This window comes from Leptopilina boulardi, unplaced genomic scaffold (genome assembly GCF_019393585.1).
Source record: "Leptopilina boulardi isolate dan_hultmark-lab unplaced genomic scaffold, ZJU_Lbou_2.1 LbouV2_341, whole genome shotgun sequence".
NCBI classification, from domain to species: Eukaryota; Metazoa; Arthropoda; class Insecta; order Hymenoptera; family Figitidae; genus Leptopilina; species Leptopilina boulardi.
In genome coordinates, this window is record NW_026137909.1 from 4,090,837 (window position 1) to 4,104,765 (window position 13,929).

Consider the following 13,929-nt stretch of genomic DNA (forward strand, 5'->3'; position numbering starts at 1 on the left):
AACTTTAATGTTCTCGCTCATTATGATACATTAAAAATTATAGAAAATAATTTTACAACAAATTTTTATTTTACATGTTCCAAGTGTTAAAAATTCATTGTAATAATTTAGAAAAAATTTAAGAGTAAAAAAAAGTGGTGAATTTGACTGTTACTTTTGTGTGACACTTCGGGACGATGAATATATATGTTCTAAAAATTAGTTAGAATTTTCATTTCATGGAATTTCAGTTTTCATAATTATTTTTGAGCCGAATTTTTATTTGTTCAAATTAGTAATCAGTGAAATTTTCACTGATTCAGATTTAGAGTGTATATTTTGCAGAATTTTCATCAAAACAAATTTCTATATTTACAGAATTTTTATATAAGTGAAAATTCACTTCACAGAATTTTTATTTTTTCGAATTGTTATATTTGTCAGTATTTTTATTATCTCGCGAATTTTCATTTGACAATTTAAAGAATTTTTATTAGATAGATTTTCATTGCATAGAATTTTCATTTTATATTCTATCAGATGAATTTTCATTTGTTCGAATTATTATTTCATATAATTTCCATAATATTAACCGATTTTTCATATACTATACAGAATTTTTACTTAACTGAAAAATTACAGAATTTGCTAATTGATAGAATTTTCATTTATCCAAAATTGCAAATGGCCAAACAAACAATTGATTTTGGTGCGTTTTTTAAAATCAACCAATAAAAAATTATCCATAAATAATAAATGATTATTTTTTAAAGTTTTTTTTAAAAATGTTTTCAATTCCTCAATATATATATTATTATTTTTTTTTAAATGAATTTCGATTTTAGAAAAAGAAATCGAGAAAAAACGATTTTTTAAATGGAAGATCAATTCTCCCTTAGGAAGTGGATGATCGATCTGCGATTAGACCAATTTGTTGTAATGTCAGACGTTCCTACATTCGCCTGGACGAGAATTGGAACGGTTCCAAGGACTTTGGGAGTCTTCTTATATACCTTTTCCTCTACCCTCTTTTACTATAAATACAACTTCGAACTGAGATTTTCGCTTCGTTGAATCTCGGTCGAGAGGTCGAATTCATTTCAAAAAGGAATTTCATAAACAGATATTGATGAATCTGAAGCGCCCGGTCCTTTTTAGAGAGAGGGGGGGGGGCGGGAGGGAGATGAAACAAACTTTCCCCAATTTACCAACGAAACAACAACATCCTTTTTCTTGTCTCTTTGCCCTTTTGTTTGAGACGCGCTTCAATGAAATGATAATAATAATTTTCGTTTCTACCTTCCTATAGTATTCCAATCTATTATTTTCTTCCCTAAATATTATATCTATTCTTCCTTTAGTCTTGTTTATCTAAAAAACTATAATTTTACCTCTTCTTGTTTCGACAATAGAATTAGAATTTAATTTTTTTTTCAGTTTTTCAAATTTCAAGTTTAAATTTTTAAATGAAAAAAAAACTGAATGTTATCGAATTTTTTTGCTTAAATGGTCCCTTAGAGTGTTAGAAATAATATCCCAGGTCCGCCCAGTTAGCACCACCAATATCGCAAATCGAAAAATTTATTATGCTATAATTTAGTGCTAATTTTGTGCTCATCAATAAATTAATTTTTTTTTGTTTTTGAGGATGAGGTGCTAGCTGGATGCCCAGCCAGCACCTCACCTATCATAAGACGCAAGAATTTTAAAAAGTAACTATGGCATAATTTTGTGCTTTTTATGTGCTTCACAGAAAAAACCTGAACTCAAAATGATAGCGTATGCTACTCATTTTGATATGCAGCAAAAATGAGTCAGGTTGGTGGCGCCACTGTCTATGTCGTTTAGCATTGACTCATTTTTGCTGCATATCAAAATGAGACTAAGTTTTTTCTGTGTTTCTATTAGTAAAGATGAGCATTTTTAAAAACTCACCCTTCATACAAAAATCAACCCTTACCCATATGTAAATAGCATGAACAGTTTATCTCTTTCAGTTACGCATTTTTTATTTCACTAAATTCACTTGAAACTCATTACTCGGGAGTTTTTGGGGTCGCTGAATTCGAATCTGATGCCACTTTTCAAAATGTCGGATCCAATATGGCGGACATAAAAATTAAAAATCAACTAAATATATTGCAAACTAAACAAAACTAACAACAATTCAAAAATTGTTTACACATGAATCAAATTTTCCTCTATGTATTTTTAAAAAATAATTTTCGGCCTAGAGACACATTGCATAGTAGGAAAATTTAATATGATTAAAAAATGAATTAAAAAATCTAAAAACTACCATGGGTATGGGTATTGGTAGGTGTCATCCTTAGCTTTACTCTAAAAATTTGTAGTCCGCCATGTTCGATATGCCATTTTAAATTTTGAAAATCTGACGTCATATTCGTAAAGAGCAACTTCAAAAACCCCCGAGTAACAAGTTTCAAGCAAAACTGCCCATTTTTAAAAGAAAAACCGCCATATTAGATTCGACATTTTGAATTTTTAAAAACTGACATCGAAATCGTAATAAGCGCCTCCGAAAACCCCCGAGTAGTAATTTTTGTGAGCGTAGCTCAACTTTTAAAGTGTTGACATGTTTTTATGACTGCAAACTTTAAACTCGATTTTTCAAAATGGGCGGAAGGATTACTCTCACAGTTTTTAACGGATTTACTTGAAATTTGGACCGCAGCTTTAGGACACTATTCCTCAGGGAAGTACGTAGGATTTTGTAAATTGGTTGATGCGTTTCCATTCTATAGTTATTTTTTGAGTGAATTTTCTTTGAGAAATGATATTTTTGTCATAAATTATATGCCATTTTGACAAAAATCGATATTTTTGAAATATCTTACTTATAGTTCTCTGGCAAATAACATCTTCTTTTATAATTCGTTTTAATTTTTTGTCTAGGTTGAGGCTGTTTTAAAAAACGTGGTTTTGATTGAAGTGATGTCAAGGCGCCATTTTGAGAAAAAAATTCATTTCTTTTTTCGTTTTAGTTTATAGTTTAATACGCATGTGATTTACGTTCAAAAAAAACCAAACATCATTTTACTGTACCGTTTTCTTAAAATAAATTATTGAAATAGACTCTATTTTTTACGTACTCTGGGTGATGTTATAAGGCCAGGTCCAAATGAGGCACCGCCATCTACATTGATACTAAAATTTTGGGAAAATTTTCAACAGCCTTTTCTTGAAAACAAGAAGGTAAAATGCTTTTTCCTTTATGGATAATTGATTATTGGCAAGATATACACCAGCTAAAACTTTTTTTGAGTTAAAATAATAAAAAAAATTTCATGTCAATAAATTAAATATGAGCACTTTTTTCACAAAAACTGTAACAGTACTTTCTCAGAAATTACAATCAAAAATGCAATTTCCATTTGGAAAATTAATAAACGCTAAAAAATACACGACCTAAGATTTACCAATCACGAAAATAAGAAAAAAAAAATTTATTAAATATTTAACATATTGATACTGCTTTACTGATTGTGACAGCCCTTTGGTAGATTATGTATTTCAGGTGGTTAGCAACAGCGCCAATCTCCTCCTTTCGGCAAAACTGCGAAACGTCTGGTGACATATATAACCTGCCAAACGGCTGTCATAATGAGTAAAATATGTTATGTTAAAATACTTTTTTTTGTTATTTTCCTGATTGGTAAATCTTAGGTCGTGTATTTTTTAGCGTTTATTAATTTTCCAAATGGAAATTGCATTTTTGATTGTAATTTCTGAGAAAGTACTGTTACAGTTTTTGTGAAAAAATTGCTCATATATAATTTATTGACATGAAATTTTTTTTATTATTTTAACTCAAAAAAAGTTTTAGCTGGTGTATATCTTGCCAATAATCAATTATTCATAAAGGAAAAAGCATTTTACCTTCTTGTTTTCAAGAAAAGGCTGTTGAAAATTTTCCAAAATTTTAGTTTCAATGTAGATGGCGCTGCCTCACTTGGACCTGGCCTTAAGTTTGGTATTCTCTACTAAATATTTTAATTAAAATGCTTACCATCCCATTGTCCATTGTTGAGCCATACGGAGACTGAAAGGCTGGCTTTTCTGAAACACAAAATAGGTTTTTTTTTATTATAAAAAAATACTTACAGTATTTAATTGTTGATAGTTTTCAAAAAAAAAAAAAACTATAATATGTAATGTACTTGTGAACTCGAATTTAATGATCGGAAACGTTATTACAATTTCAATGTTCAATTTACCAGGACAAATTGGGTACGGTTGTAACGACAAGTTAAGTACGAATTCGGTAGAGTTGTGTCATTATTACAAATTTTTTGTAGTATTCTATGATTGTTACACATGCGCAGTAGCGTTTTATGATAGTTACACATGCGCAGTAGTATTCTATCACATTTACACATGCGCAGTAGCGTTTTATGATAGTTACACATGCGCAATAGTATTCTATGGCAGTTAGACATGCGCAGTAGCGTTTTATGATAGTAACACATGCGCAGTAGTATTCTATGGCAGGTACACATGCGCAGTAGCGTTTTATAATAGTAACACATGCGCAATAGTGTTCTTTGAAAAGGAATATAGTTCCTCTTTTAACGAAATAAATTAAAATTAATTTTCAGATACCGAATTTTTTAATCTTTATGAATGTTGAACCTATTGAAATTAATATGAATGTAAATTAATTTCTATATTATATAAATTAGTTTCCACACTATATCATATGTTAATCTGCTGAAACTTGTATATGATCATTATAATATATATATAAAGCTGAAAATACACTCGTCTTTGAAAATTGAAAAAGCCGCGCTCTTCTTATTCAATTTATTATATATATGGGGAGATGGAGAGCAAAAGAAGAAAAAAAAATCAACAACAAAAGGAAAACTGGCAATTGATAAGATTGCCAGCAATGTTGTTCTTCTGGACTGCATTCCAGTAATCAAGCAAGCAGTATAGTTATCTCTTTGCCGAGAGTGTGGCAAGCGTGAATAGTAGCGCGTGGTGTCAACGCGCACGCACCTTTCCTCACGACGACTCGTTTTAACCCAAGACTTATATATATATATATATATATACACCCAGTGAAATTAGAATTCCACAAGCAAACGGAAATGCGACAGTGACAGAACAAATATCTCGATGTTGGGATCGTGAATATCTTTCAAGATTAAGTAAATGGACATTTCAAATTATTGCGGTTGGAAAATATGCATTTGCCGATAGTGAGGAAAATTATTTTTTCATCCCTTTTGCGGCGTGACTTTTATATATATAAAGATAGGCTAATTACATTTTTTTGCGGATGAAATGTATATAAGAATGAATTTTAAACATTCAGCGTAGAAATAATATTGAAGGATCTGTTGATGGGGAACTTTTCCCTTTCTAGAGAATTAGTGTCTCTGAATAAAAATTTTTGCTTTTTTTTAAAAAAATCGTGAAAAAGTCATTGACAAACAAATTCCCTATTAACAAAAGAGGAGGCAATGGAATGTTAAGGGAGAGAAATATACGCATATATATACATTATAATGTAAAATAAATGTGTACATGAAATCGCTATATGTCTTTATAAATCAGAAGCAAGGTCTTTTGAGCGCATATTTCACGCTCGGCGTGTGTGTATTTTGTTTCGCTCCCATGTCCACAGAATACGCAATCGAACTTGTAAGAAGAGTGAGAGAGGATATACAAAAGCAAGACTTCATTTCATATTAATATCGACCACGTCTCGAAGCATGTGTGGTGCGAGCGCATCTCGGAGTATTTATGGAGGTTATGTGATCAGGGGGAGAAACTCGATTTCCTTAGAGTTGCAAGAGAGACCATTTTTTTTTCTTCTTTTAAATAAGTAAACATTTTTTTTGTTTAAAGAAGAAGTATAAAGGAAAATATTTCCAAAAAAAATTTATGTTTTAAAATTATAAATTTTCACTAGTCTCTAAATTTGAGAATCAGTTACAGTGAAAAAAAAGAGATTTTGTGTTTACAACAAAATAGGCAATTTTGGTTGGTTGAAACAAAGTCGAAGAGTTATCTCAACTAAACATTTTGTTGGGCCAACAAAAATTATTTAGTTGAACATTTTTTAAATTCCAAAACAAAATTTGGTTACGACAACAATTTGGTTAACACAAGAAAATAGTTTGAAATAAGTTGTAGACTTGTAGATGAGAATCAACAAGATTCTTCTAATATACTTTAGAGGGTAAAATTAAGAAGATGAGAATATTGATGATATGAAGTCGGTATGTTTCCCAGGAAATTATGTGAGGAAAATGAACGATCGACTCCTATATATATGGATGATTGTCCAGTGTCAGAGAGAGAGAGAGAGAGAGAGAGAGGTGAACGACAGTGGCAGTACAGGATCGTTCGAGATAACTATGAATCCTAACAGTTTCGGCTTGTTCATGACATATTCGACGAAGCGTGTGTACCGACTCTGCAATATCATGCATCAAAGGACAAGCTAAACCATGGGCTACCGTGTCATCCTCAGAACTGGCAAATCTGCTCGACCGTTATGACGTAGTAGTGTTACCCACCGTTCTGTCGCATAAGTTTCGCGTCTCTCGATTACTATACTATATACGATTGTCCGGACCACCCAGTATTATCACCGATGACAGGAACGTCTATTACAAAGTTCTCGCCTACTCCCTTCTCTCATGTCTCTCCTCATATCTCACTCACATATAGTCTCTGGTTACATCCCAAACTTTGTTACGCAATTTTGAACCTATTGTCTTTCAATCACATATACATATAATTATATAATAGAAATAATAATTAATTAAAATCAATATAACCAACATTGAGAAAAATATTTAGTCAGAGTAACAAAAATTTGGTTTTTCTAGGTGTTGGTATATTTAATCAAACTATTTATTTGAGTAAACCAAAAAATTCGATTGAATGTTTGGTTTTGGTTTGGTTAGCTCAAACAAATTTTTTGTTGCAAACACAAAATCTTTTTTTTTCAATGTATCATCTATTAAGAATCCTTTAGGTTTCTATTCTAGATATTTAAGAACGAGTCTAAATTTTCATTCTAATCACACTGACGTGTATAGGGGGAGCGATTATATTATGACTATACTATTTTTCAGTTGAAAATCTTACATCATTTTTCATGAAAAGAAGTTGGGAGTTTAAAGTTCTTCGCGAGATGAACGTTATTATGACTAACCGTTGGCATTATCTCTGCTCGTTAAAATGCTAGAAAACACATGTTGCCGCGGAGCATTTGAATTTATCATATACATATATAGTTATATAGCAAGAGCGACCCTGGACCGTTCTAACCTTAATTTTGTTTAGATTCGAGAGCCATTCAACTTTAAAACCATAGTAATTCCAATAGTTGTATTAACCATGTCAAAAACATAGGTTAAAAATTAAGATAACATCAATACTCAAGGTCAAACGACAGAAACATATAGACGAAAGCGAACATAACCTCAAAAATCAAGATCATATGTTAAAAAACTATGGTTTTTGACCGAGTTGAGGCGGACATAACCTCAAAATTAGTATTAGAGATCAAAATATGACCCTCACTTTAAACTTTTAAAGGTCATGGGTCAAAGGAGAACATAACCTTAAATTTACGTTGAAGTTTATAGGCGTGGAGGCGAATATAACCTCAAAATTTAGTCAAAGTCATAGAAAAAAATACTGACATAACCTCAAAATTAGGATCGTAAGTTAGAAGAATGTTATCCAAAAAAAGTTAATTTTTTTATTTTAATTAAATTTAATTAGTTGATAAGTATTTTTATACTTTAAATATCACAAAAAATCGAATTTTTTCCAAGGCAAAAAGGAATATAATTTTCTGACATATTTCGATGCGCTGAACTCAACATTTTTGTGCGGGCTTGGATTCTAGGGGTTCTTGGGGTCACTGATTACGAATCTGATCTCAGATTTTCAAAATTCAAAATGGCGGATGTAATATGGCGGACAAGTTTTTTAAAAAAATTATTAGATTTTTATGCAAATCAGTATCTAGGGATTTTTGGGGTCGCTGATCACGAATTCGATGACAGACTTTAAAAATTCAAAATTGCGAATGCAATATTTTTTTAAATTGTCTTTCATATTGCATCCACCATTTTGAATTTTTAAAATCTGTCATCGAATTCGTGATCAGCGACCCCAAAAATTTCTAGATACTAATTTGTATGAAAATCTAATAATTTTTTTAAAAACTTGTCCGCCATTTTGAATTTTGAAAATCTGAGATCAGATTCGTAATCAGTGACCCCAAAAACCCCTAGAACCGAAGTTAAAATTAAAAATTTATAATTATTAATTGTTTGAAGCAAATTTATTCTTTTGTATATCGAATTAGTTTGTATCAAAAAACTTGAAAAATTACTAATATATCAAACTAGTATATTAAAGTATAAAAAATATTCAAATACATTCAATTAATTTGAGCGAGAAAAAAATCTCGGGTTTACTGGACTCACGGGAGCAAGTTAAGGGTTAAAAAAAATTTTGAATTTAAAAGAATAATTTTAATATAATCTGAATAATAAAAATTTTTGATCTTCTCTATAAAAAAAATTCCCAATGCAGATAAATGATCCTTAATAGATTAGATTTATATTGTTTATGTAACATTCTTTATTGTATTCCTCTTTTTCAAGGAATTGATGTTTTTGAAGTTATCTGAATAATAAACATTCTTTATGAAATATCCTCCTTCTTCGATTTGACATCGAAAAAATGCTCGGGTCTACTGGACCCCATGGTGCCAATTAAGGGTTAAGAGAAAAAAAATTCTAATTACAAGAAAAAAGTCATTTTTTCCATTTGATCATTTCACGTGAAATCCCCCGCATATAGGTGTGCCTCGTGTGCTTCGTTGTGCGGAAAACGAGAGTCGATAGGAAATTTGTTGCGCATTACACTCGAATCCCAATGGGACAGTGTGTGCGGTGATACAATCTCTATATATACACTGATTTTGGTCCCGGGCATTAATTCGGCATTACACCTCGCGAAATGCGTTGTTACATACACGTTGTGGTGTCGCACAATTCTAGGTTATGTTCGACTCTGCGTAACATGATTTCGTATCAACCAAACACGTCTGCACAACAAAACTATTTTCTCTCTCCCTCTCTGTCTCTCTTGTTGCTGCAAATCGAACACGAGTGTACCATTAAAAGCCAACTCCATACCTATATATAACGTAAATTAAAATCTCTAATATCCACTTTCTAATTGAATGTTAATTTTCTCGCAGATAATTTTTAAAAAAATGACAATTTTTCATTCCATAACAATAATACCCATTTTTTCTAAATTTTTATTTATTTATTTTTTTTACCTTTAAATGAAGTTATTAATTACAATTAATATAATTATTAATTTTCAAAAGTATCGTTAATTTCTTTAGAAATTATAAACGTTTTTTTTTTTATTTTTTTTGGGGGACATTCCATTCGAAGAAATTAATTTTCTTTTTTTTCCCCTAAAATTTTAATTGAAAAATAATTAAAAATTAGTAAAAAAAATATATTGAAGAAAATAAAACAAAAATGTCTTTCTTTATTCGACAGTATGCGTCTATTTTATGATATTAAATTTTTCTTTTCTCACCATTGATCTAAACTTAAAGGATATACATTAACACCTTACCACGCTGGCAGTATGGTACAAGGCTCAGTTTGCAAAGTTCAAAAATTAGTCGAGATAATATAGAATTACCGATGCTCGATCTGCCGTGATCTTTTGAAAGATTAAATATCAACCTGGTCTTTGACCCCCACTTTGATAATTTTGTGTTAGATTCAAAAATTATTCATATCAAAAATGAAAAAAAAAATTATATTTTTGAAAAATTTTATAAATTGACCTTTATAATTGAATCGTTATATATATATACTATAGGGGGGCTTCGCGAGCCAACCCCCTATTTAAATTTACTAAAAATATTAAATATTATTTTGATTAAATTTATATTTAATCAAAAATTTTTAAATTTGAACAGCAGAAATTTATTTATATTTTAATATGAACATAAACACTATATTTTAACTTGCATCCGTAAACTAAATTTTCATCTATTCTGCAATTGAAAAATTAATTAGGGACCGAATAAATTTTTATATGTTTTCAAAAATTAATTTTACCCAATTTTATTTTAAAGAATTTGTTTGTAAGATGCACCACGGATAACGTCCGTTCTAACCTATGACCCTAATTTTGGGGTAATGTCAGATTTTTTTCTATAACTTTGACCAAATTTTGAGGTTATGTTCGCCTACACGCCTATGACGTTCAACGTAAATTTCAGGTTATGTTCTCCTTTGACCTATGACCTTTAAAAGTTTAAAGGGAGGGTCATATCTTGACCTCTGATAATAATTTTGAGGTTATGTCCGTCTCTACTCCATGACAAACTTTGGTTTTTGACATATGAGCCGCCGGAAAGTAAAAGGGCGCATAAAATTTGTACAGCCGGCCAACTCAAACGGCCATACAAACTTTATGCGCCCTTTTACTTTCCGGCGGCTCATATGTCCTTGATTTTTGAAGTTATTTTCGTTTTAATCTATTATTCTGTCGTTTGACCTTGAGCATTGATGTTATGTTAATTTTTAACTTATGTTTTTGATATAGATAGTACAATATCTGAAATTTTCGAGACAAATTCTGAACAGTACGCGAGTTTGAATGCTTCGCGAGTTGAACAGTAGGCGAGTACTGTGAGCTCCCGCGTAGCGTCGAAATTCTCGCCTAGTGTTCATTTGAGACAAATTATGAATGGTACGTGAGTCTGAATGCTTCGTGTGTTGAATGGTAGGCCACTGTGCGCCAGAAGGAGGTTTAAATAAAAATGAGTTGTCACTTAAAAACAGCACAAGAACAGAGCTTTAATTATCGCTCTGAACGTGAAATAGTATTGATTTTAAAATACTTTTTTCTCGAAACACGAACACTTTTAACAAAATCAGCCAAAATCCTCATCTTATAAATTTCCTAAATCCAAAAGACTGTACGAATCCATAGAAAAACATGGTTGCAAAACAAAAAGTAGAAAAGTAATCTAATAACAGCTGCGACTTTGTGCGCCCTGCATGCTGCTGCCATCTGACGGCGGCAGGAGGTAATGAACCCCTAATTATATTACTTTTCGTTTTGCAATCGTGTTTTTGTATGGATTCGCATAATCTTTCGGATTTAGAAAATTTATATAAGATACCGATCTCTAGCTGCTTTTGTAAAAAGTGTCCGTCTTTCGAGAAGAAAGTATTTTAAAATCAATGTTTATCATTTTCACGTTTAGTGCCGTTTTTATAGAGCGATAATTAAAGGTCTCTTCTTGCCAAAAAAAAATTTCAGAGACCATTCGACTCTCTTAAATAAATTTTGTCACTCTTAAAATCGTTCTTTTAACATTATAATTTAATTTTTTAAAATCGGACACAAACACTACAGCAATATAATTATATATATATATAAGTAAGAGAGCAAAAGTGAAAACACGAGAGGAAGTGTCTTAAAATTTAATCTCTCAAAAGATAAAAGTGATTAATTAGCTGTGATTCATTGGAAATGGCAACGCTCTCAGGATTATTTAGATATGTCAAATTGATAGTGAGCAAATATCGCCAATACTATACACGGGTGTAAACAAAATAAAAAAAAAAAAAAAAAATAGTCCACATCTAAAAATACAGGTGAGTGAAACCAGTTCACCTTCGCTTGGAAATCATTTATTGTCAATATCTTACTATGGATATCAATTTTATATCGACTCCGTTATTTTGGATCAGCACCTGTCGTGTATTTGCAAACTGACCAAATGAAACTCTTCGAATATATATATCATATATATATATTGAACGATAAAAAAAAGTACCTGGGAAGTATTTCATAATTAAGATGCACGACAGTAATTAGCTTCAGATAATAATTTACGTTTACGGATTAAAAAATTTAAATTACCAGTGATGCGAAAAGGTTCATTTTATATTAAAATTAAAGAGTCGAAAAAAAATCCCGTTATAAAGGAGGACAGTAATTTTTTTTTTTTTTTTTTGGGTAAAAAAGATAACCAAACTTTTAAATTTCTGAATTTTTTATCTTTGTTTACGGGAATTTTTATTTGTACGAATTGTTGTTTAATGTAATATTTTTTAAAACGTTGTTTTTTCATTTCAAAATTCAAAAAATTTTAATTAAAAATCTCCTGAAATTCAATTGCCTTTAAAAATTTTTAATCAAACTCTTCAAAATTCAATTATTTTAAAAACTTTTAATTAAAAATCTTCTGAAATTCAAAATTATTTTACAAATTTTCATTTAAAATTAATTTTTTGTTTGTTTGTAATAATTTAAAGAAAATATTGGAAATTTTAATTATTTAAAACATTTTCCAAAATTCTAAATTCGAATAATGTGCGCATAAATCAGACTTAAAAAATTTTCTTTTTTTAAAAAACTTTAAATTATTTTTGAAAATTTGTTCTGAAACTGAATTTGAAATCTTGAAAATTTGTCTCATATTAAAAATTAAAATGGTCATATTAAAATGGTTTTCAAAAGTAAAATTGTTGAAAATATTTCTGTAAAAACATTCTTATTAAGGAATTAATTAGTTTTATTTAATTTAATTAAAATGACTTTTTTTTTCTTTCAAAAGTCGATCCGAGGCCTACAATATTATAAAAATGTAAGACAATAATTTTTCGAAACTAAAGTTTGAATTGAAAATTACAAAAATTGTAATTTTAGTAGCATTTTTAAAAATTTGATAATTTTCCTCTACTTTTCATAAAATTCCATGACTTTTCCCTGAATTTCCTTAAAATGTAAATTCGAACAAATGAAAATACAAGCTAGAAAAGAATTATTTCTAATATTTATTTTTTGTAAAATAAAAATTCTTTTTAACCCCTTCGCAGTCGAGGCCAAAATCTCATAAGTGGGCCCAAATTGTCAATAAATTTTTAAATGACCAAAATTTGTGCAAATGTGTATACTATGGTATTTAAGGTCGCTGATTACGATTCCAAAGTCAGATTTTAAAAATTCAAAATGGCGGAGCCAATATGGCGGACGATTTTTCAAAAAATGGCAAAAATGATTTAAAAATACTTAAAAATTGTTACTCAGGGGTTTTGAGGGTCGCTGATTACGAATCTAAATTCAGATTTCAAAAATTCAAAATGGCGGAACCAATATGGCGGACAATTTTTTCAAAAAATGGCAAAAATTATTTAAAAATACTTAAAAATTGTTACATGGGGGTTTTTGGGGTCGCTGATTACGAATCTAAATTCAGATTTCAAAAATTCAAAATGGCCGAGCCAATATGGCGGACGATTTTTCAAAAAATGACAAAAATGATTTTAAAATACTTAAAAATTATTACTCAGGGGTTTTGAGAGTCGCTGATTACGAATCTATAGTCAGATTTCAAAAATTCAAAATGGCGTTACCAATGTGGCAGATAATTTTCTAAAAATTTAAAAATTAATTAAAATTACTTAAAATCTGTTACTCAGGGGTTTTGAACGTCACTGTTTACGATATTTAAGTCAGATTTTGAAAATTCAAAATAGCATAGTATGGGTGTGATTATTATTGTATCCATTTTGAATTTTGAAATTTTGTAATTCTGACATCAAATTCGAAATCAGCGACCCCAAAAACCCCCGAGTAACGAGTTTCAAGGTCAATTTTCAAAATTTTTAGTCGCCATATTGGATAATTCTGTAATATATAAAACTTCGGTTAAATGGAAATTCTACAACAGTAATAATTGAAAAAAAAAATAAAAATTGCTGTAAAAATAAATTTTTAGTTATTTAAATTTTGTCAAATAAAAATTCCAATAAATAAAAATTCGAAAACATATAAAAATAAAAATAATAAAAATATTAATAATGGTAATAATAATAATAATAAAAAAATAATAAA

At 29.8% G+C, this 13,929-nt stretch overlaps 1 protein-coding gene across 15 annotated transcripts in view; it reads right to left on the reverse strand.

Annotated features, from left to right (window-relative positions):
- The window catches only part of LOC127285747 (transcription factor 12), a 295,386-nt gene that overhangs the window by 243,201 nt on the left and 38,256 nt on the right, over positions 1–13,929 (reverse strand). For all 15 annotated transcript variants that reach the window (XM_051311915.1, XM_051311899.1, XM_051311903.1 and 12 more), the window contains exon 2: positions 4,010–4,059. In XM_051311915.1, the coding sequence (XP_051167872.1) occupies positions 4,010–4,059 (50 nt within the window). The remainder of the gene's footprint in view (positions 1–4,009; positions 4,060–13,929) is intronic.